At 32.7% G+C, this 22,100-nt stretch overlaps 1 protein-coding gene across 2 annotated transcripts in view; it reads left to right on the top strand.

The window, feature by feature from the left end:
- Positions 1 to 22,100, top strand: part of LOC145662000 (uncharacterized) — a 152,740-nt gene that overhangs the window by 109,669 nt on the left and 20,971 nt on the right. Inside the window, exons 19-22 of one of the 2 annotated variants that reach the window (XM_081727336.1) lie at positions 2,190 to 2,336; positions 15,082 to 15,213; positions 18,346 to 18,381; positions 19,646 to 19,711. In XM_081727336.1, coding sequence (XP_081583462.1) covers positions 2,190 to 2,336; positions 15,082 to 15,213; positions 18,346 to 18,381; positions 19,646 to 19,711 — 381 coding nt within the window. The remainder of the gene's footprint in view (positions 1 to 2,189; positions 2,337 to 15,081; positions 15,214 to 18,345; positions 18,382 to 19,645; positions 19,712 to 22,100) is intronic. The other variant, XM_081727337.1, reaches the window with a different exon arrangement.

The following is a 22,100-nucleotide window of genomic DNA, read 5'->3' as shown; positions in this document are numbered from 1 at the left end:
TGACAGATCAATCATAGATATACTTTCTCCGAGTTAAAATATATTAACGTACAGAATCAAATTAGTTACTCGTAATTTCATACGTTTACAAAATTATACTCCTTTATTAAGTTCAAAACCTAAACATCGAACTCACAACATAGCACATGCAAGCAATGAAAAGTCACTCACACCAAAGTTTCAATAAATACGATTTTCTATGTTATACTGCAGATATCAAAGTTTTGCTCATACCATGGACTTATTAATTTAAGATATGGTTATATTTACATTCGCTGTAATATGTGAGCAAGAATTATAATATTCAATGATATGAAATTCAACACGTAGCTCCTGTAGTTATTTTAAATGCTGTATAAATATAGTAGGAACTCATGTAGTTCAGGTGATAAGTGAAACGGACGTGTAGGATTCAGCTTTATTTATTTATTAATGACTTTAAACTGCTATCCAACAATGAACTTAAGCATTGTTACTAACAATATAGTAACAAAAAAGTGACAAAAAGTCTCACAAGATGAACAATAATGTATGATGAATCAATCAATATTTAGAAATTATTTAAAACAACAATTCCAGCAACAAAATAAAGAAGGTTGGTGCGTTTATGTCGGACCAATCTTGAAGTCTACTCACCTTACAAAAACCATCCACCATTACCACCAATATTGATCTATTCAGTGCCCTTATTTGCCCTCTATCTGTACATCGAAGTTTGCATTCTAGCACACTTCGTTAAGCAAAAAAGAAATCTGATCGCACTCCAAACTGGAAGAATTCCGGAGAACAGCAAGTAATTATAAGATTCTATAGAACGAGTTACTGAAAGAAAAGCACATTTACCACCAAAATAAAGTATACTACTGATTTAAAAATTTGGCACACATGCCGTATTTGTTTGTAGTAGAAGTGATAAGTAAAAGTGAACTTGTAGTAAAAGTGATAAGTTAAAAATATATTTTTTCTTTTTGAAGGAAAGATCTTCGTTGCATGAAGTATAGTTAAGTACCATCTATCACCTCCCTGTAATATATTTTCCATCCGTCCAAAAAATTAAAAATATTATATGTTTTGTAATACAGAATTCACATGGCGTGTCTATAATAATTATTAAGTCTCGTACGAAAATTAGGTCACTTGACCATAAATCATAGGTCTTTCTTAGAAGTAGTACATTTGAATATACATGAATACTGAATCTTATATTCTGATATTAAGAATTACAGTAAATACAAATTAGAAAATTATATATATCACTTTCGCTCTGCAAGTTGTCAGGCCTGGTCGCAATATGTAATTCTCAGTGTCAATTTTCCTACGAAAGAAACTAGAAGTCGCAGTGACATTGCGATTACCTCGGGTGCGTATGGTACCTGATTTGATATCAGCTCTTACCAAATGGTATTAAAACTAAACAGACCGTATACGTGAGGTTTCTCGAGTTCTTCCACTTTCGCCCACATTCATCAATTAGCACTTTATATACCATTCATTATCAATGTCTACTTTATACTTCATGTGTAATCATAAGATCGAGGGCTGTAATTTTCATTCCATTTCTGGAAGAAGAGTGTTTGTTTATATTAGCATTTACATAACATACTTAATATTTTTATCTCATAATTAGTTATTTATAGTACGTATTTTTACTCTTCTTCTGTTTTGCAAGCAACTTTTCCAACTCCATCTTATGAATATCTTTCATCTACATCCGTTTTCTATATATCTGAAACAATAGTAAAACAATAGGATAGGATAGTATGTACTCTTTGCACATTTATAAGTTATTAGCAGTCCAACTGTGTGTTGTTTCTTTCGTTGCCAAACTTTTATTCAATTGGTTTCTTACATTTATACATACCGTTTATTCTTCGAATAGTTATCTCACTTATAATTCTCTATCGGTTGTTAGTTTAATGTACCTCATTGTCCCTCGTCACGCATTGTCCATGATCTGTGTCACAAGATTTCGTTGTTTAATCATCTCTCTATATTTATTTATTTATTATCTAAACAAACCACTGACATATTTTTAAACACTATTCCAACTCCTTATACCATGACTGACAACTATACATACATATTTAATCAAATTTGGAACGAAAAGCAAGAAATACAAGAATAACATCACTCTAAGATTAATATAATTATATAATAACACAAAATAAGCCACTTATCTTCTTTTGGAGGGCGGGCTTCGGATAAGTATTGCAGATATCCTTGACGATCCAGGAAGCGCTTTGGGAACATTTTTAGGACACCCAGTGGAGGAAGGCCTAGATTTTATTCATAATACAATTCATGATGTTTTCAGTATTTTTGGTGGTCGCCGGTCGGTAAGTTTAAAGACATATATCTCAAGTATTTTAGTATTGATTTTCATTTCACCAAAGTAAGCTCATAATTCCTGCGTGTATTCGCAGAGTATTATATCATATCTCACTAGTTTATTTTTCTTTCCAGTAAACAAATGTTTTAGCCTTCACTCAATTATGAACATCATACCATTAATTTTATACACATTGGATACTGGAATGCGCCGAAAAAATAATACTATTTCGTAATGTCACAGTAAAGTTATGAAATTCAGAGAATGAAAGGAACTAAAAACGAAATAAAATTAATATATCTTTCGGGACTTCATGTAACCTTAAGTTTAGTAAAATATGCAAAAATGCTCTTTCTGCGACAGTTTTTGATATTTCCGAATTAGCCTCTTCTGGAATATAGTACATTATATTTTAATGCTTTTAAATCTAAGGAAACAATGTTTAAACATTGTTTAAATCAATTAACATTATCCGGTCGCTTGTTCTCTTCAAACAATGGCAATTCGAAACAATATTTAGAAATAAAGGTAGATCACAGTTCAAGGAAACAAATTATGAACAACATGTATGTTTTCTTTAATTGCTTTATGTATACAGTTTTAAATGTTTAAAAGCAAATTAATTTATACCATTAGTAATACTTATAAACATATTTTTATTGACAGACTTTAGGGTAACCAAGTGTATGTGAAAGGGATTGGATTCATAAGGATTCTCACAAATGGAAATTAGTACTAACTGAGATACTACAGACGATAGAATTCATTTAACATCTGGAGGGACATATTTCTCCGGTTACTTTCGAACGAGAAACCAATTACCATAACACATTTCTACAAGTTGGAATTTCATTACTGAAACCAATATAAAATAAGCCACCGATAATTGATACAAAACTGTATAATCAGATCATTGTTTCCTATTGTTGTTTTCTAAACACAAATTATGTATATAATAGGAAGACACTCCAAGAGGCAAACACAACCATCTGGATACGTGCTTCCAATAAATATGATTGTAGTTTCTTCCCGAAGCACACGGGAATTAAATGTTGTTTTTATATTAGAATCAACCGATTAACTCCTATCGGTTACTATGAAAAGTTGGAGGTTCCAAAGTGAATCAAAGTAATTAATCATATGTTAGTTTTCGTTACAAGTAAAGAGTCATCGAATACATTAGAAATATATTAAGTATGGATAAATTATTTCGTTTCGTGCAAATATTCTATTACGTCCTGGAAACCACAATTAAATCTGGAAATTCTCAAAGGAACATTTATTATTTCTCCGAAAACTATTCACGAGGTATATAAGTAATTGAATAACCAATTGTACTCAACTACAGTTTTACACAGAACTAATTTTACATTAAACATTTTTTTATTTTTAGGATGTGTTCGTTATTTTAATAATTGCTTCGACGTACAACATAACACAAAACAAAATAATTTTGTGAAATAAAATGTAGTTTAATTTTAAATCTTCTACTACAAAATAGTATACCCTACGTTAACAAATGACGTATACGAACTGTGACAGCTAGATATTTACGAAAATTGGTACACTGACTAATTGTAGATTGCTAATCATCGCGTAATAGTCACTCGGTGCGGAAATGCCTTGTTTACCTTCTACTTATTATACATTTACTAAGCATTGTACGGGTGTGACGTTGTCAAGTTATATCCCAAAGACGCTGGAAAAAGGCAGAAAATGAAAAATCTGTACATTAATCTGATACCTACAGGAGAGGGATATCTGACCAAGAACACGGCAGTAGTGTCACACAATAAGTTTTATCCCAACACATAGCTTTTCAAATAAGTCCTGTACCCGTTTGTTGTTTTAGAACAATTGACATAAAACATAAAATAATATAAGTGAGGGTGGGTTATCAGTATTACCAAATAAAGAGATATCAGGCTGTAAATTTGATAAATTATTGGGTCCATAGAAAGAAAGAATAAATATACTATAACAAGAATGCAGGAGATGCAAATTAAGTAGGAAATAAACCACATAATGCTTAGTATGCAGTAATTAAGGGGCTTGATACGTCATATCGAGTGTGCAGCTACGGCGAAAAGTGTGCGTAGGCCTTTTTTGCCTTGCAATCTATGTTTTTTTCCGTTGTATGTATTTGTGTATTATACTAAATTAGTTCGCCTGTACATTACTGCTAACCGGAATGTAGTGCGTTATGTCTACATCGTTAAACATGCTATCGTTTCCTATACTCTTGACTAACACTTATCACAGATCGTTAATCTTTGCGAATCCATTTTGATACACTTTTCTCTCATGGATGTGTTATCTTTGGTGCCACAACTTATCTGCAATCGTTTCAGATGCTACGCCGACGTTCTGTGGTGTAAATGGCATGCAGGATTGTATGCAGTTTGCAACCCCTAGAAAATTCGTTTTATAGCCTCAGGATCGGTTTGAGATGACGATTTCACGCAAACGGTATTGAAATTGTTGCGCTACAAGACTTACTGTTCACATTTCCGTATTATGTCATATATGATATCGTTTTTCTACAGCTACTCTAATAGTACACTTCTACGGGTGAATTCCGTATCAACCCAGTTGGCCACGGGATACTGTGCAGATTGTAGTTTAGTCCCTACTGTACATTTGTTCCATTTATAGTGTTCTTTTTGTTGTACATTGTCAGTTTCTCTGATAAACAGTGTATTTTCACAACGAGTGACTATCACCACAATGATTAACATTCCAAAAGTAGAGTGCCATTTTCAGTGGCGTATTTACGATTTTGTTTCGGGGTGGGCTTTGCTAACTTTCGGGGGGAAGCTTCGCCTGAAAATGTGAAAATTCTGCAAGGTATTAATATAACTTACTATATAGTAAGTAAGATTTCAAGGGGGCTCAAGCCCGGGCGCCCCCCTAAATACGCCACTAACCAATTTTCCTAAATATCTAGCTGTCACGGTTCGCATACGTTGATTGTACGATGAAACTTTTACGTTTTTGCAAAATATAAAGATACAAGTTACTTACTAGAAAATGTACTCTTGCAATGTATTTACTGATTTTACTACTATAATTAATAAAACAACAAGTACTATAAAAATAATATAATAGGAAAACATAATAATTGATACGGAAAAATATATAAATATATATTTTTGTTCTCAACATAAATATTATAAAATTATGTTGTGTATATTTGCATACTAGAAACATTTCTTTTACATAATACTGTGAATTTAGGTTATCACAAACTGTATGTAAAAGATATATTTTCCATTTAAAGAAAAAATATTATATGCACATGGGTACGTAACCCATTAAATAAGTAAAATATTCTAAGAAGCTTTATTCCCATATTGTCAAACTAGAAACAACAACACACTGAGCAAGGGTGTGCTATAATATGTATAAAACACACAATCACGGAACAGTGTCTACACAATAACTGTTATCATCGAACTTCCACTACTTATCAAGGAGCGGAAGTCTGATGTAGACAGTTATTAACTGGGAACTTTTACGTGATTGCGATTTATATGTTATCACATAGCCTCGCTTAGTGCGTTATTGACTTTAGTTTTAAATAAGTAAGACAGGCGATATAACGAAGCAACAATATAAAGAACTTTGAATAAAATGAAATTTTAGATACGAAGAGCTTAACTAAAACATTGTAAATCTTGCAACAGATCTGCGATTCATAATACCGATATTGTAAAATATTTTCATTGAGTGTATTCATTACTTTAATTTATATAAAAACTGATGTCTCTAGATAATTTACAATCCCAGACACTATATAAATTTATAAAGGTTATTGAAGTATTATGAAATCTATGAAGTCTAGTGTTGCATCACCGTACATAGAGTCAGCATTGCATTGAACGCAAACATATATACTAAGAAAATCGTTGCCCAACAGATTGGGGATGTTGTCTCCACCATCAACTTTTATGAAAAGCTGGAAACATGAATAATTTAATTGTATAATTTTTTCATGTAATGCAAAATATACTAAATTCGGGATGTAGCTTTAACAGGGTTAATATTGTTATAATAAATGATATACACAAAATACATATTTCAAAAGATGCAGCAGAATTTGGGTAGGTAAACTAGAATGTTAGGTCTGTAAAATTGTAATGGTTTATAATGTAAAGTTCCTTCAATATGTCAGCTGATTACAATACCTTCAAGTATCGAAGTAGCTCCATGACCTGTCGTCTAACCATGTTTTGTCCGTCAAAATCTTATTCACACTTCCTCGAGAAATTCGGTGTTCGTGGTTTTATTGAAAGGCTGATTTTACAAAACCCAACCCCTTTTCTTCTTCTTTCCATAAAAGGTAACAAAACTTCAAATGTTCGGGAACACCCACAATAACGTTGTCTTGACGTGAAATCGAAAGTTCTAGAAGGTTTAGGACAAAAACCTCCAGAGTTCAGTACCACAAGCATTACCCTCAATCAACTTCACAGGAGGTGACATCGTCCAACGTGAACTGACCAATATAGCTGCTAACGTAGAAAATAAGTATTTCTAAAATAAAATAATGTTTATGTTTGCGGATATAAATCACTTCAATCAGTAGAGAGCGCATTATTTGGCATGTTAGTCAATATCAAGAAAATGTGAGATCCACAAGAATCGAACGACGGACTTCCGAAACCATTTCTCTCATCATGTAACACTAGGATATTAAAGAAGCTAATTATAATGGAAATAAATATTGAAGCGCAAAGCTTAGTATATTAATTAGTTCTGTACCATTCCATTACTACGAAGTGACGGGACATTTGTATATTTACTTCCTTTTAAATTCAGACGTATTTAACATGTACGGGTGTGTCTGGTATATTTTCGCAGCAGATATATTTTATGCGATATATACGTCACATAAAGCCGGATTGATTATTTTACTATGTTACATTGTTATATCGTTACTATATATCTGCGGAATATATCAATTATATATCAATTTTGTGGAATATGATTCTTACATATTTGTTATGATTAATCGTTAATCCATTGAAAATTATATACATGTTTAATGTTTAAACAAATGCACGTATTATGTTTAATCAAATACATTTAGAAAACACCAACTTCTCCATGTGTATGTTTCAATCCCATGAGACGTTGAAAGAAGGAATGGGAGAATTAGTCGAGGAGATTGAGCCTTCATCAATCAGGATTGCTGTTAACGTAGTACGGATAAGGCAGTTGTTCAGTAATGATATCGGTTGATATATGAATGTGTGATAGCTACTGTTTGAGCATAAAAGAAAACTCAACGAGTAGAAAGTCAATATCGAAAATAAGGACATAAAGTTAAAGGACGTAGTTGCAGCAATCTCAGCATTTGATATTTCTTAGTTGAGAACCGCATCGGTTTTCAATGTAATATCGTTTTATTACACGTAAAATAAGGAAATAAGATATATCTTCAAGGCCCATACGAAAACACAAGAGAGGACAATCAAAACAATCCTTTCCTTTAGAAACAACATTCTTTTTCATATGTAAGTCCATAAAATGTTGACATTTTAACTCAATTAAAATCTTCTTATTAAAGCATCTGTCAAGTAACGAGTTCTTACAGAGGAAGCCAAGCCCTACTTCAAAAAGCATAAACATGTATCAATATTTTCTTGCAATTAGTAGAGGAGGGATATAATTTGTTTGTTAAATGACACATCTAAATAAAAGGAATGCTTGTTTTGTACATCGCAAGAATGCATACAGGAAAAAATAATTTAAAATTAAAGTTTAAATTTTGTTGATTTTCCCGGAACAAACTAATACTAACATTTGATCAAAATTATAAGTAATTATAAATAATATTAATTGGGGCAAAGGCATATAAATCTTATATTGTAAAGATAATGAATATATATGTATTACCATATAATTAATTTTTTCCTAAGAAATTTTCATTTATAATTTAAATGTTTTTATTGATAAAAACATTTTATATTTGGATGAAAATTATTCAACTACCAAACGGAAAACTCTGATTTTCTTTTTCTGTCAGGAATTTACAAATATTGATTAAATACATCCCTTTTCTCTACGTAAGTGGAATTCAATATAGAGGTCCGTGAGGATCAAGCAAGAGGGTCCAAGCTATGACGGAAATAACCTGTATAATTATGAATGGAAACACAACTTGTAATAGGCAATTATACCTTAGCTTTAGGATACTTGATGTTACTTCGTATTTGACATATTGTCCTTCGAATTGCTGTTTAAGATTTCCTTTTTATTGAAAACTATATAATATTGTAATTATTTTTATTAAATTATCAAAAATGCGTATAAAGTGCTGCTTAATTGTATAAGATGGAGTCCAGAAGTTAATGTTTAAGAGTAAAGGTAAAACTTAGAATTATGGTTGGCATTCCTTTTCTTTCACAATTTTCTTCATATTTGGTGATACGTCTAAGAAAACGCACCTGAGATCTTTTTCAGTTCCAAACCGTTTCGAATCTTTGATTTTATTTCGATCAACGTCCAGAATGCTGACTTTCACAAGAATTGCTAAGACTTCTTTTGTTACTCTTAGGCAAATTATTCTTAAAAAATATATATTCTAAATACCTGAACTGTACCTGAACTGCACGTCATTCACTTGATTCCTCTGGAATTTCATGTAGAACCATTTGATGATGTTTCCGAGCTTATCGGAAACAATATATCTTCCATTACTCTCCTGTTATTTACGAACATATAGTACATAGTTTAATAACGACACAGATATATTCGTGGGGTTATTGCAGTGCAGGGCACAAAATTGATATTTTGCCTTTTTATCTACCTGATCTTTAAGTTCAAAAACATTACATTAATTCTTTGTGTCACAATATTGATTGAAACAATATTTTGTCAAGATTTTTTTATGGCTTTCTACGTCAAGTACAATTCTTGTTCCCTTGTTTGTGTATCCATGATTTGACTAGTGACTAACTAAAATTGTAAATTTTCATTCTTGGCTATTAGAAGAGAAAATTCATAAGATGCTTCCACTACCTTCTAGTTTGCCCATGCAAGGTTTCAGAAAAGTTCAAGTTCATACGCTTTGGCGAGTTTCATATCAAAATAAAGAGATTTTAATATTTTGCTTTGAGTGCTGGATGTTTAGTTTTCAAGTATCGTTCCAATTGGAAGAGTCAGGAAGTATCATTGCTAAGAATATCATGGCACACAACGTACTGTGTAATTCAGTACCATATTTTTCAATGAAAATAAAACCATATCCGATATAATTTTCGCTATTCACAGTTTGTTTTTGTCTTTGAATCGGAAGTGAAACAAACACACCCACAGAACGATATATTAGAAAGTCAATACAACATACACAACACAACAAAAACATTTCTCAGATCAGAATTCCGGACTGAAAAGTTAATGAACTGAACAATGGGCTGTAAATAGTTCCAATGCTACTGATGTAGCAGATTGTAAAAGATAACTACATTCAAACTATCCTCGAATGGACAATATACGTAAAACAGTTCTGGGAGTGAAAAATTGAATTGATAATAGTCTTACAGAGCATAACTATACTCGTGTTCCTCCCCTGGTACTAGTCATAGTACTCCAAGGACATATCAGTCACAGTTTTACATTTAAAATTTGAATTCCAAATTATTTCTAATATTCAATTGTTCTACAAGGTAAGAATATATTTTTTAAAAATGTATAGTAGAAAGCTCACTTGCCTAAATTTGAAAAAAAAAATAATATTTTATATATTTAGGTTGAAAGAATGCTAACCGGGCAGTGTAACAGTTACATCCAAACGACTAACTAAATTTGTTGTTATAAGCTCAACAGTAGCATTTATTAATTGTCCCATTTTGATGCTCGTTTCTTTAGTACATTTTCTCATTGTCATCAAATATCCTCAGAGAAAAGAAGATTGTTGCTGTGAAATGATTTCTTGCAAGTGTATTGGCCAATGATATTTGGTATCCCTATACTCAATTTCGAATGGAAGATTATAAATTAGTTGTAATAATTTGTATATTGACACAATTATTAAAGTAATTTTAATCTTTGAGTCAATGAATAAAAGTTATATTGTCCTTTGAAAAATAAAATGTATTGCTCATACTACTAAGAAGCAATGATATTATTATCATTACAAGTTTTAGAACATAGAATGAATTTTCATTATTTTAAAATCAACTATTTTGAAATTACTTCAGAAGGTAATTTAAAAAAAGCATAAATATTGAACGTATTTGTATTTTAAATTTTTACAGCGATTTCTAAATTAGATATAAGATAAGAGTTATTTATTTATTTATTTATCTTTTATTTTAATTACACATCTTATTTAGATATCACGATAAAATATTTAAAACTCTAATACATTTATGTTGTTAACTTATGGATTTGGACAAAGGACCTCAAATGAGTAAAAGTATATGGGGATGCATTGCCTTCCCAAGACATGTTTTCTATAAAGGAATTAAGAACGTTCTGTAGCTTAGTCAGCCACTACCTTAGAACATCAATATGTCACCTGAAACTTACCTCCAAGATGAAGAATATTCCCATCAGCATGAATGACCTGCCAACATTCTGGAAGGCCACGGATCCCATCGCAGAAGAACTTGATGGGTCGTGCAGGTATCAAATGCATTTTGCAACTCTACTACCGATTTGAACTGGCGGCCCCTGAGATGATTGTCCTTGGAATGTATCAGTGATAAACGGACGATGGAATGTTCGGGGAGTATAGCATGTGCAATAGAGTTTCTGAACTAATGGTTTAGTTTTGTCCTGTAACAGGAGGACATCTTTGCGATGCAGAAGTGCTAGCTCCAGAGTTTTGAATTTTTCTTGAACACCGTTCAACTGCTGACAGTACACAGTTGCAGTGATGCTCTGACCGGCAGCTAGCAGTTTTTGATGCTTGATGCGGTGAGTTCACCAAAAACACAGGAAGATCTTCTGCTGGTTTCAGCTGTTTTGGAATCGGTTCATTTGATACTAACCAATGATGACGGCGCCGTGGAGCTTGTCACAGAACTCACTTCCTATCAGATGTCAACAACCTGCCCAGAAATGGTTCTTTCCTCGGACGGGGCAGCACAGACACACACCTGTCTGCTCGTCCTTCTGACTCGGAAACAAATCATGTGGGACTCATCGACTCAACTTGTAGTGCTTCCCACGTTGATGGAGATGCTGCCGAATAGTGTTTCTACTCACACTGAATTATACTCCCAGTTCCTCACTTGTCGGGCCGAGGTTCGCCTAAATTTCTGTCTGAAGATCTTCATTTTGTACAGGTGCTTGGCTTCCGGCACATGGTGCTTCTTCGAGTGTTTCATCACCGTCCTTGAACTTACTAAAACATTGCTGCTCTGTGCACGTAGTCACGACACCATCACCAAAGGCTTGGCATATCTTCCGCCCTGCGTCAGCGGCGTTTCAGCCAAGTTTGAACTCGTATACCATACACCCCTTGTGACTCTCTGTGAAGGTTCCACGTTCACTCTGTCGTTACGCAAATTCACGATGTACCTTAACTGTTATAACCAGGTAGTATTTTAAATATATCCACACCAACGACTGACCTTCGCCTTATCTTCATTCACATTCATCTCTCAGTGTTAGGCCAATTGAACAAAAACCTCACAAAAAGGTACAGAACTTTCTTGTTTACCTTTATGAAACAGTATATTGTAAATGAGAGATATAATGAATTACAGACTAAAAATAAAAGAAAGAGATTTTTTGAATAACACAGAAAATGAGCGATTAGAAGGATGTTTCAACGTTATCAAGTATGTCGTGATAATGTAGCCTAATATATCCGAGCAGAAAATAGATGTATGCCAGGCCAGAATGACGAGATATATTAGAGATAACTACCATTTCCCTGAAGGCAGCACCATAGAGTTGTACATAAATTTAAATTTGCCAGTACTACTAAGTGCATTATTTTTTGACACGCGTCCGATATGCTTGGCATTAATGTAATACTTTCTTTGCTTGAAATGTTTTGATGAGTCCAATAATCTGTGAAATCTTGTTATTTGATATCTTTGGCGGGAGCTAGTAGAATACTTTATTTCCTGCTGAAAAACCATTAGACTGTCGTATAGAAAACGTCATGAAAAATTTATACTGAGCAAGTAATATACCATGCGGCATAACAAAACTCTCCCGTCAAATCGATAGGATTGTCCAATGAAAAGTATATATGAGATGCGAAAACAAAACGAACTAAAAAATGTTGAAGATTTGGAGAACTATTCTACAATATTCTATACTACACTAAAGGACTAACCTATATATTCAATATTCAACTCTAATTCCAATCCATTGCTTCTCTTGTTTTCTTTCCTTCTACCTGAAATGCACCTTGTCACACAGACAGGTACATGTTCCATTATATAAAATTTGGAGGTTCGGTGCGCAAATGAAGGAACTCCCACAATGATGAATGTAAGATCTCTTTCCATTAGCCATGCGTAAAAGTTCCTTATATTAAAACTCAAGCTGTGCAGGAAAGATCGTTTAAATGTCAACTAGGTACGCAGCATTGAAGAACATACGAATATTAGATTATATTTAATAGGAGGCAATTCTAAACTTTTCAACAGCCCATTTTCCAAATTACATATTATACTTATAACATATTCATTATATATTATCATATTATCATCTTCCTTGTAAACATATATAATTCTTATACAGTAGTTCATCATATCATTACACTCATTGTCATCTCCTTTTCAAGTTTATAGCGGCTGTATTCAAAATTAGAATTAATATTCTCACTATATATATAAACATAATCAATTTTTTTAATTATCATTCATTCTGTTTTCTATAAAGCTGCACATCATATGTGAACAAATAACAATATATTTGCAACAGCGTGAACTAATTTGGTATTTCTAGGCATTCAATATAAATACATACATAATTTTACAGATGGTTTAGCTTTTGACGAACGATCCGAGGTTTGTCCTTATTACAGCTTCATATTTTTAAGCTGAATTGGTAGTTACAAAACACAAACCCATACTGTGTAAACTATTTATAAAATTGAATTTCTAAATAACTTTTAAATTCGATTCGAAAAATTTTAATCTTAATATCACAAGATGCGGACCAGACACCCCATCACCAAATGAATTTTATGTAATGCGTTTCGGGACAGCTAGATAATAGCGGCGCATTACAGAGTCCCCTTTGTCTGAAAAAAAATTCACCAGATATTTTTTTTTTACAAGATCCAGTGTCCATGCTTTTCTTCAAGTATCATTTCTATAGAATTTGCCAACTATATATGGACCAACTAATTCAAGGATTTCCTAACAATAATCAGTTTCCTTGTAACATAATGTAATCACAGTTAACAACAATCACTTAACGTAAAGCAAACATTATTGACATTGTAAATAGTTTCAGAATAAACAAAACACTAAATAACATCAATACATATTACAGCATCATTATGTAATAATTGACACACATGTCAAGCGTAACATCTTTGGAAGACTTAGGGTTAAGCTTGAAAGATTCAACCTGTGTCAAATACAAATAATTGTAATCTTACTAAATGCCAGGATCTATTAGTGCCTTTCCGGTTTCTTCTTTTTCTTTGTCCTCTTTTGATTTCTAGTTCTTTTTTCCTTTTAAATCTTTCATGTTTCCAATTCGTTCTTGACTTTTTCCTTCTCATTTTTCCTGTTTGTGAACTTGTCTTCCTTGCCTTTGGTATCCAACATGCCTGTCAACTAGGCTATGCAGCACTAAAGAACATACGAATATTAGATTATATTTTAATAGGAGTCAATTCTAAGCTTTTCAACAGCCTTTTTCCAAATTACATATTATACTTATAACAAATTCATTACATATTATCCTATTATCATCTTCCTTGTAAACATATATAATTCTTATACAGTAGTTCATCATATCATTAAATTCATTTTCATCTCCTTTTCAAATTTATAGCGGCTGTATTCAAAATTAGAATTAATATTCTCACTATATTTATAAGCATAATCAAAATTATTAATTATCTTTCGTTCTGTTTTTTTATAAAGCTGCACATCATCTGTGAAAAAATAACAATATATTTGCAACAGCTTGAACTAATTTGATATTTCTAGGCATTAAATATAAATGCAACCTACATGATTTTACAGGTGGTTTAGTTTTTGACGAACGATCCGAGGTTTTTCCTTATTACAGCTTCATATTTTTAAGCTGAATTGGTAGTTACAAAACACAAACCCATACTGTGTAAACTATTTATAAAATTGAACTGCTTACTAACTTTTAACTTCGATTCTAAAAATTTTTTCTTTAAATTTTAATCTTAATATCACAAGACGTGGACCAGACACCCCATCACCAAATGAATTTTATGTAATGCGCTTCGGGACAGCTAGATAATAGCGGCGCATTACATATCTATACATTTTACACTTGTATTATTATTAGTTTTTTAAACTTTCTAATTGTTGAAAATGAAGTCACATTACGTGAAGTGATTCCCATAACGTTACTTTGAAAACACTAGAGTAATCCTTCTTATTCGTACTAATCATTTTTTTTACAGAGTGAACATCTGTATTTAGTAGAAAATTAATACAATGCTGTCTTTAATGAGCGTCCTTCATACTGAATCTCATATTCGTAGGCCATTAACCTCCTTTCAGCTTTTAAAGGCCACCAGTATTCAACTATTGTGTTTAATATTAGTATGTATTATATTACAGGGCGCACTTGATTTCCTTCAGAATCCCGCTGGAGCTATTGGAAATTTCATATCAAATCCTTTGGGTGAAATACATAATATCGCCAATGATATATTTTATGGGGTCTCAAACTTCGGCCTTCGTTCTTTGACGGTAAGTATCAAAAGTTTCAATAAAGTGTAAGTACGTACATTGTGTGATTTTATAGACATTTTACATATTAGAAATGAACATATTCAAAACTCTGTGATGCATCCAAACAATGTTTCATCGAAATAGTGGGCTAAATGCATACAGCATTTCTGTTTTTGTTTTAACTTAAGAAATACAACCTTTCCTCACAGAAATATATAGTTATACGTTTTAATTTAATTTAAATTATAACATCAATTACACAGTTTTTTTATTTCCGTTTCTTTGAAGATCTACAGAATTCAGGACGAGGTAATGTAAGATAAATTTCCTAGGCATTAGAGATGTTTTAAATAGTCTATATATAACAACGTTTCATTTCCCGCTGTTTACTTATATTCTTTCACAAGCCGAACTTCCATATTCTTTGTATGAAATAGCCTATATAAACTGATACAACAAAAGTATAAATGAATAAGACGTTAGAAGTTGTGACCTTCTCATAAATCTTTAAGCAATGATCCATAATTGTAATACCTTGGCAATTATGTTCGAGTCTAATCGAGTGTATCACAAGAAATGCGATTAATATTGAACTCTACATTGAAAAATGTTAATAATTCTTTGTGTTTATTTTAATGACAATCGTAATTACTTCAGTGAATTTATTGTTCCTTTCTTGTCTTTCTTTATCGTTTTCGGTATCACTAGATTTGTGGTAATTTTACAACTAAATCTTTCCTCGTGAATTGACAAATCTATAAATCAAAGGGTGAAAAATATTTTTAAATAGTTCTGTAGAACGTTAGTGTGTTCAGTGAAGGGACATACTTTAAATATGATAATAATTTCTAATTTATATCGAAATATTAAATTATAAGAAAATTACAGGAATGGTTTTGAATGACATTAAAAACCGAATACCTTTCGTTAATAGTAGGAAGCAATATAAATATATATACATACTTCTGAATATTTTGGACCATCTGACTTGAATTAAAGCAAATAAAAACATAATAATACAAAGGAAAGTTTTGAAGGTACGTAGTAAAAAGCGAAGACGAATTTAATAGTACTTCACGGCAAACGAACGTACTATTCAACAATAGGAAAGTGTTATATACCGTCAGTTGTGGATGACCCGTCATAATGTTCCACTTTTAACCATATTCCTTATCCTTATCAAAGATGTAAACAATACGAACACTTTTTAAAGAATGTTCTGTGCTCGTCACGTGGTATTTCATTATTTTTTATGCAATTATGTTTTTTGGATTTTCTCTGGAGCGTCATCATGCAATGATTTTTATGAACACCTAAGACAAACACCATTTTCTATTATCTCTCTTAGTAGACCTTTATGGATATATATTGTCTGCATAGATACAACGTACAACGAATTTTATTTTTTATATTTGATAGTAGGAGGTCATGATATAGATAGGAGGGTAGATTTGTGTAAACGTGGTTTCTGAGTCTAATGTTTATGGTCCCATTGAAGCAGAAATTTGAGTTTGCCTGATTTGATCTGGATTAAACTTCGCACAGCGATGAGCATTAATCTTCTATTCAAACTGGTGAAATATGTTACACAGATATTTCTCTGCTAAGTCAGAACAATAAAAAATTATAAGTAAATTACTGCCTTTTACGACTATGCAGAATGCTGTAACTTTTAGCTTGGAAAAATCCTAACATGAATGCTTCTTTTACAAGTTTTCACTTATAACATCTTTTCAACAACTGTTTACGTTTGAAGTTGTGAGATTCCAAGAGATTTTATAAATTTTAAATGACATATACTACGTATAAAGAAACACTGAATCCTACATATGGTAGCTACAATATTTACATATAAGTTTCCTAAACCAGGGCCAGACTATTTTTATTCAGTGATGTGTGAAACGCGTAATTATAGAAACATTGTCATCTTGGTATGAACTGCTGCCATTGGAGAATATACTTTAATTTATGTTGCTTCAGTTTTTACATATAGTTCGTTGCTGCATAATGTTAGGTAAAATATTCGTGAAACCCAAAAGATTTCTTGGTTTTCCTTAGAAATAACTGCAAGTGTAGTTAGTGTCCTCTGGTTTCATACAGCTGAATTGATAATAGTATCATTTAATGTTGTTATTATCGTAATAATTATTATTTTTCCTGTTTACATGGATATAGAATAAAGAGTAACCAATCGTTGGTTTTTGACAACAGTTTTGGTCAGTTTGTCGCTGATTCTATTTTCCAGCCAGAGAATGTAGGTAATTCTGCTTCTGAAATAACATATTACTACTTCCATATATATTGAAACTGAAATGACCAATATGTCACTCATATCTCAGATTTCACCATGTTCATTATTTCAGCGCATTTTGACGATGTGCAAAATCTTTTTTCGAGTGACCCGCCCTCTGACCCGTTATATATCTCAGAAATGAAGCCTCCTGTCCTTGATATGCCTATGGTATTTCCAACGACTAAATACGACATAAAATCATATGAGTACTGGTGGTAATTTAAATTGCATTTTTTAAAGATACACTTATTGGTTGTTCGAAAATCAACATATATGAAACATTATCTCTCCCCTCTAAGAAAATTTTATTTATATGCCTGGATCCAATATATATAATCCAAAACTAAAATATTCTGTCAAAAATATAACGAGTATGTCCAGGTTAGGATTCAAGTGGATAAATATATGACTCAACACTAGTAGAGTTACCATGAAATAAGTCTTTATTTCTGAGATTGGTCATTCTATATTACTTCAAAATAACATAGGTATAGAATACAAAGCAAAAATGTTATTTTGAACCTACTGTTAACGATATTTAGTTTATTTGTTATTAAAATATGTGCTATAGTTCAGACACAGGCAAAGTTGAAATACAGCTCGTGTGGGAAAAATAGTTTCCTTTACCATAACGCAGGTAGGAGTGCGATCTTTACAGCTCATAACACTTTATGTCGGAGGCTATGTTCGACAGCTGGCGTAGTCATATCTTCAAACTTTAATTTATTGTTTTATCCACTCTCGATCTTCAATAAGGAAAGAATAGTATGTATAGGTAAATAAAGATATTTTCATGTGAATATGATAACTAATCCACATTACCAAGAAATTAAAATAATTAAATGTGTACATTTCAGCCTGCTGCAAATCCTAACAACAACGTAAACAAGGAGGTGAGTAAATAATATAGAAAATAGCTCATTAATGTGGGTGTTTAAAATCTGTAATATAGCAAATCCGTCACAGCTTTATTGTGCGTTTAAGCGTAAAACTCCTTTCTATCGAACTGATTTAAGACGTAATATAAGTATCCCCCCACTTATACAGATCACTGTATATCCATTATCTAATACAAAACCGTGGCTAATTGCCTAAAATGAAGCTTATTAGATATATTAGTGAACATTTTGGAAATATCGAAGAAATAATTTACCACTATCCGTCTATATGATGTCTTAGAAATTATTAAAATGTAAGATGTCAACTATAAAAATGCAAAATATCAAAGTGTAAATTATCCCAAGAGAAAACAGAAAGAAACATTGATTAGGATATTTTCACTCCTTTTCAACTGGCATTGTCTTTATATTCGCCTGTAGGCTCACCAGCATCCTTTTCAATTCAAAAAACATGCAGAAAGTAGTGTGTCTCCAAAGTCCCCGGACATAGCGTTATTATCAGAGTTACATCAAAATGCAAACGAAGAAACCGCTGCAAATATGATGTTTCAATCTTAAGGATATTTTTTTTAATTGGACGAGCCGTTTGGGTTGTACACTTTTTATGCGCCCAATGTTAAATGAAAATGCAACGTTACCATTTACCTGGTCCCACAACATAAGTGAATGAAGTTACTGTCTTTTATGCTAACATGTCGTTGGTCAGCCTCCATTTCAAAACAGTAACTTCATTCACTTATTTTGTGGATCCACGTAAATGGCAACGGCGTATTCTTATTTAACATTGAGCGCATAAAGAGTGAACAGCCCAAACGGCTCGCCTGAACTAAAAATTCCTTCACTTTACATTGAAAACCTATTATTAGGAGATGGTTTCTCCTCTCACATTTTGTTGTAACTTGGTTAATAACAGAGTTGCCCTGTCAAGGAACTTTTCAAACACAATGTATTTATTAGTATCTCGTAAACATGCAACAAACACGAAAATTTAATGGGAGACTAGAAAAGTGTTTTATCCCTTTAAAGATTTCTGATATCTCAGTAGAAGTAAATTATGAAAAATAGTGCCTTCATTGAAAGTAAGAAACAAGCAACACAGAATAAAAGACTTTTTGTTCCTTATCCATTATATTTTGCAATTCCCATTTACATTACACACAGTCATTAATACAACAACAGTTAGATGTCATCGTAATGCCCACACATGTAAAATATTTACACTACTGCATCATTTAAAAATATGTGTATTTCGTTTCAGGACGCCTTGAAAGCTGTAAAAGAGCTATTTGCTAAACTTAAGGAAAAATATTATGCCGCTATACCTGTAAGTAAGATTAACAATCATTTAATGTGTCTATCTTTATTAAAGCATTTTATTCGGTCATATAATTACACTAATGTTAATTTATAAGCATGTATCGACCTATCTAACTTTCTTACTCAGAGAGAGCGAAAGAGAAATATGTATGTATATTTGCAGTTTGTTACTTAAGGTTTCATTATAATGCTCTACATGACAAAGAATACCATGCAACATTCACAGTCTCCTTTTATAGCTTTCTGGTTAGATAAGATAAGTGAAAAAATTTGCTTAGTAAATTGAAATCATTGCAATGTGGTTGATGAAATTTAATGTCCAACTACATTAAATTTCAGTAAGGAAGAAAGATATCTACTTTTCTATTGGACGTAAATCTTTGTAACAGGAAGAGAGTGTGTTTTAAATAGTTCACTCTCGATCTTCAATACAAATTATTTTCAGATTATACTGAACATTATACCAACAATATAAATAGTTTTGATGCTATTATATACAGAATTAAATAAAAACTATGTACTATCTGGCACAAAAGGAAAGAGATATTCCTCACGGAATGGTATATTTTGTTATTTGAAGCGACGAAGGATACGAGAAAATCAGCCTCCTTAATAATGTAATTGACTCCATTAGAAACTTACAACTATGGATCCTGGTAAAACAAAGAAAATATCAAACATTTCAAAATGCACTTTAGACAATACATAATGCACATATTGTAAGAATCAACGAAAGCAGTAATTATGTTATATATGCTCAACACAATAGAAACATAGAAATCACTTGAATGTTTAAAGTATATAGGTGGTGAGTACGAAACGTAGAAAAAACGTTTCTACTTGCCAATCAACTGGACCGTGTTCGAATCTACACCACGTATTCTCTTTATTTTATTTGCTGAAGAAGTAACTATAAATCTAACCAAGAAAGCTCTGTTTTCCACCACCACTTTGAACATCAATAGGTCACCTAAGACATACCTGGAAGTTCAAAAGTCATTCTTATCAGCATCGACGACCCTCTGCGAAAGTTCTTGAAGATCATGGATTCCATCGCGATAAAACTTGGGGAACGTGAAGCATTAAGTATTAAGTGCAATTTGAACATGTGCTAAACATTTGAACTGACAGCCTCAAAGGTGATTGTGCAAGAAATGGAACAGGTGATAATCGGAAGGTGCATTGCCCTGGGAGTATGGTGGATACCCTGGGAGTATGGTGGTGTTTCCCATCCAAAATATAGGATAGTGTCCGGGATCATCCTAGCCACTTGGGCTTAGTGTTGTCCTGTAACAGGAGGAGCCCTTGCGGTTCAGAAGTGCTTACTCCAGAGTTTTCCAAGCAGTCCAGAAAATATAGGGAAGACTTTCTTCTAGTGCAGTGCTGGTTTCGCCTGTTTTGGAACCCGTTCATTGGATGCTAACTAATGATGACGGTGAAGTAGAGCTTCGTACAAGATCGATTTCTCATCACTTCACAACACCGTATCCAGAAAGAACTCCTACCTTAGACGAGACAGCAAAGAAACACACGTGTCTTCTTGCGACGCCTTCTGGCCCGAAGTCAAATCATGTGTGTTACATCGACACAAGTTGTAGTGCTTCCCAAGATGATGGAGACGCTATCGAATTATTCTACACTCACACTGAATTATAGCCGCAGATTCTCATATTTCTGGTTACTGTTCGTATCAATTGCTGCCTGAAGCTCCCCATTTTGTTCATGTGTTGGTCTTCCGGCACGTGGTGCGTGTTCAAATGTTTCTCACCTTACTTAAACTTTCTAAACCACCGCTACACTGTCCGCATAGTCCCGACACTCTCACGAAAGTCCTGGCATTTGGACCGCCTTGCTGCGGCCTTTGACCCCGAGTTTAACTCGTAAAACATGCATGCCCTTATGACTCTCCGTGGAGGAGTCATGGTTAGCCTGTCCATACAGAAGTTCAAGGTGTATCTGAACCTCCTGAACCAGGATGTATGTTCGATATATCCACGTTAACAACTGATGTTGGCCTTATCTCCATTCGTATTCAACTCGCAATGTGAAGGAAAATTGAACATAGAACACCACAAAATGAGACAGAGTTTGCATGATTTTCATTTTATCACGTTTGCTGGTTCAGTGTAAAACTGAGTTTGAATCTCAGTGCTATACCCGTCACCATGTAGTTCCTTGAAGGTTAGCACGTGGATTCTAGTAATGTTAAGAAACTGTACAAACGATAATACACAAACGAACAGCGGTACTTGAATGCTTAAAACGGCGCAGCACAGAAGTGAAATATCGCACTAGCAACCGGTGACCGAACGTGATATTTAGTGATTTACATTAAGTTTCATTTAGCTAGATTTTCCTTATTTTCTTCTAAGGATATTCTGATATAAGGTTACAAA

The sequence above is a fragment of the Thermobia domestica genome, chromosome 10 (assembly GCF_964235325.1).
Source record: "Thermobia domestica chromosome 10, izTheDome1.hap1.1, whole genome shotgun sequence".
In the NCBI taxonomy this organism is placed as follows: Eukaryota; Metazoa; Arthropoda; class Insecta; order Zygentoma; family Lepismatidae; genus Thermobia; species Thermobia domestica.
The sequence above is the reverse complement of the archived record's forward strand: the minus strand, read 5'-3'. Positions and strand labels throughout refer to the sequence as shown.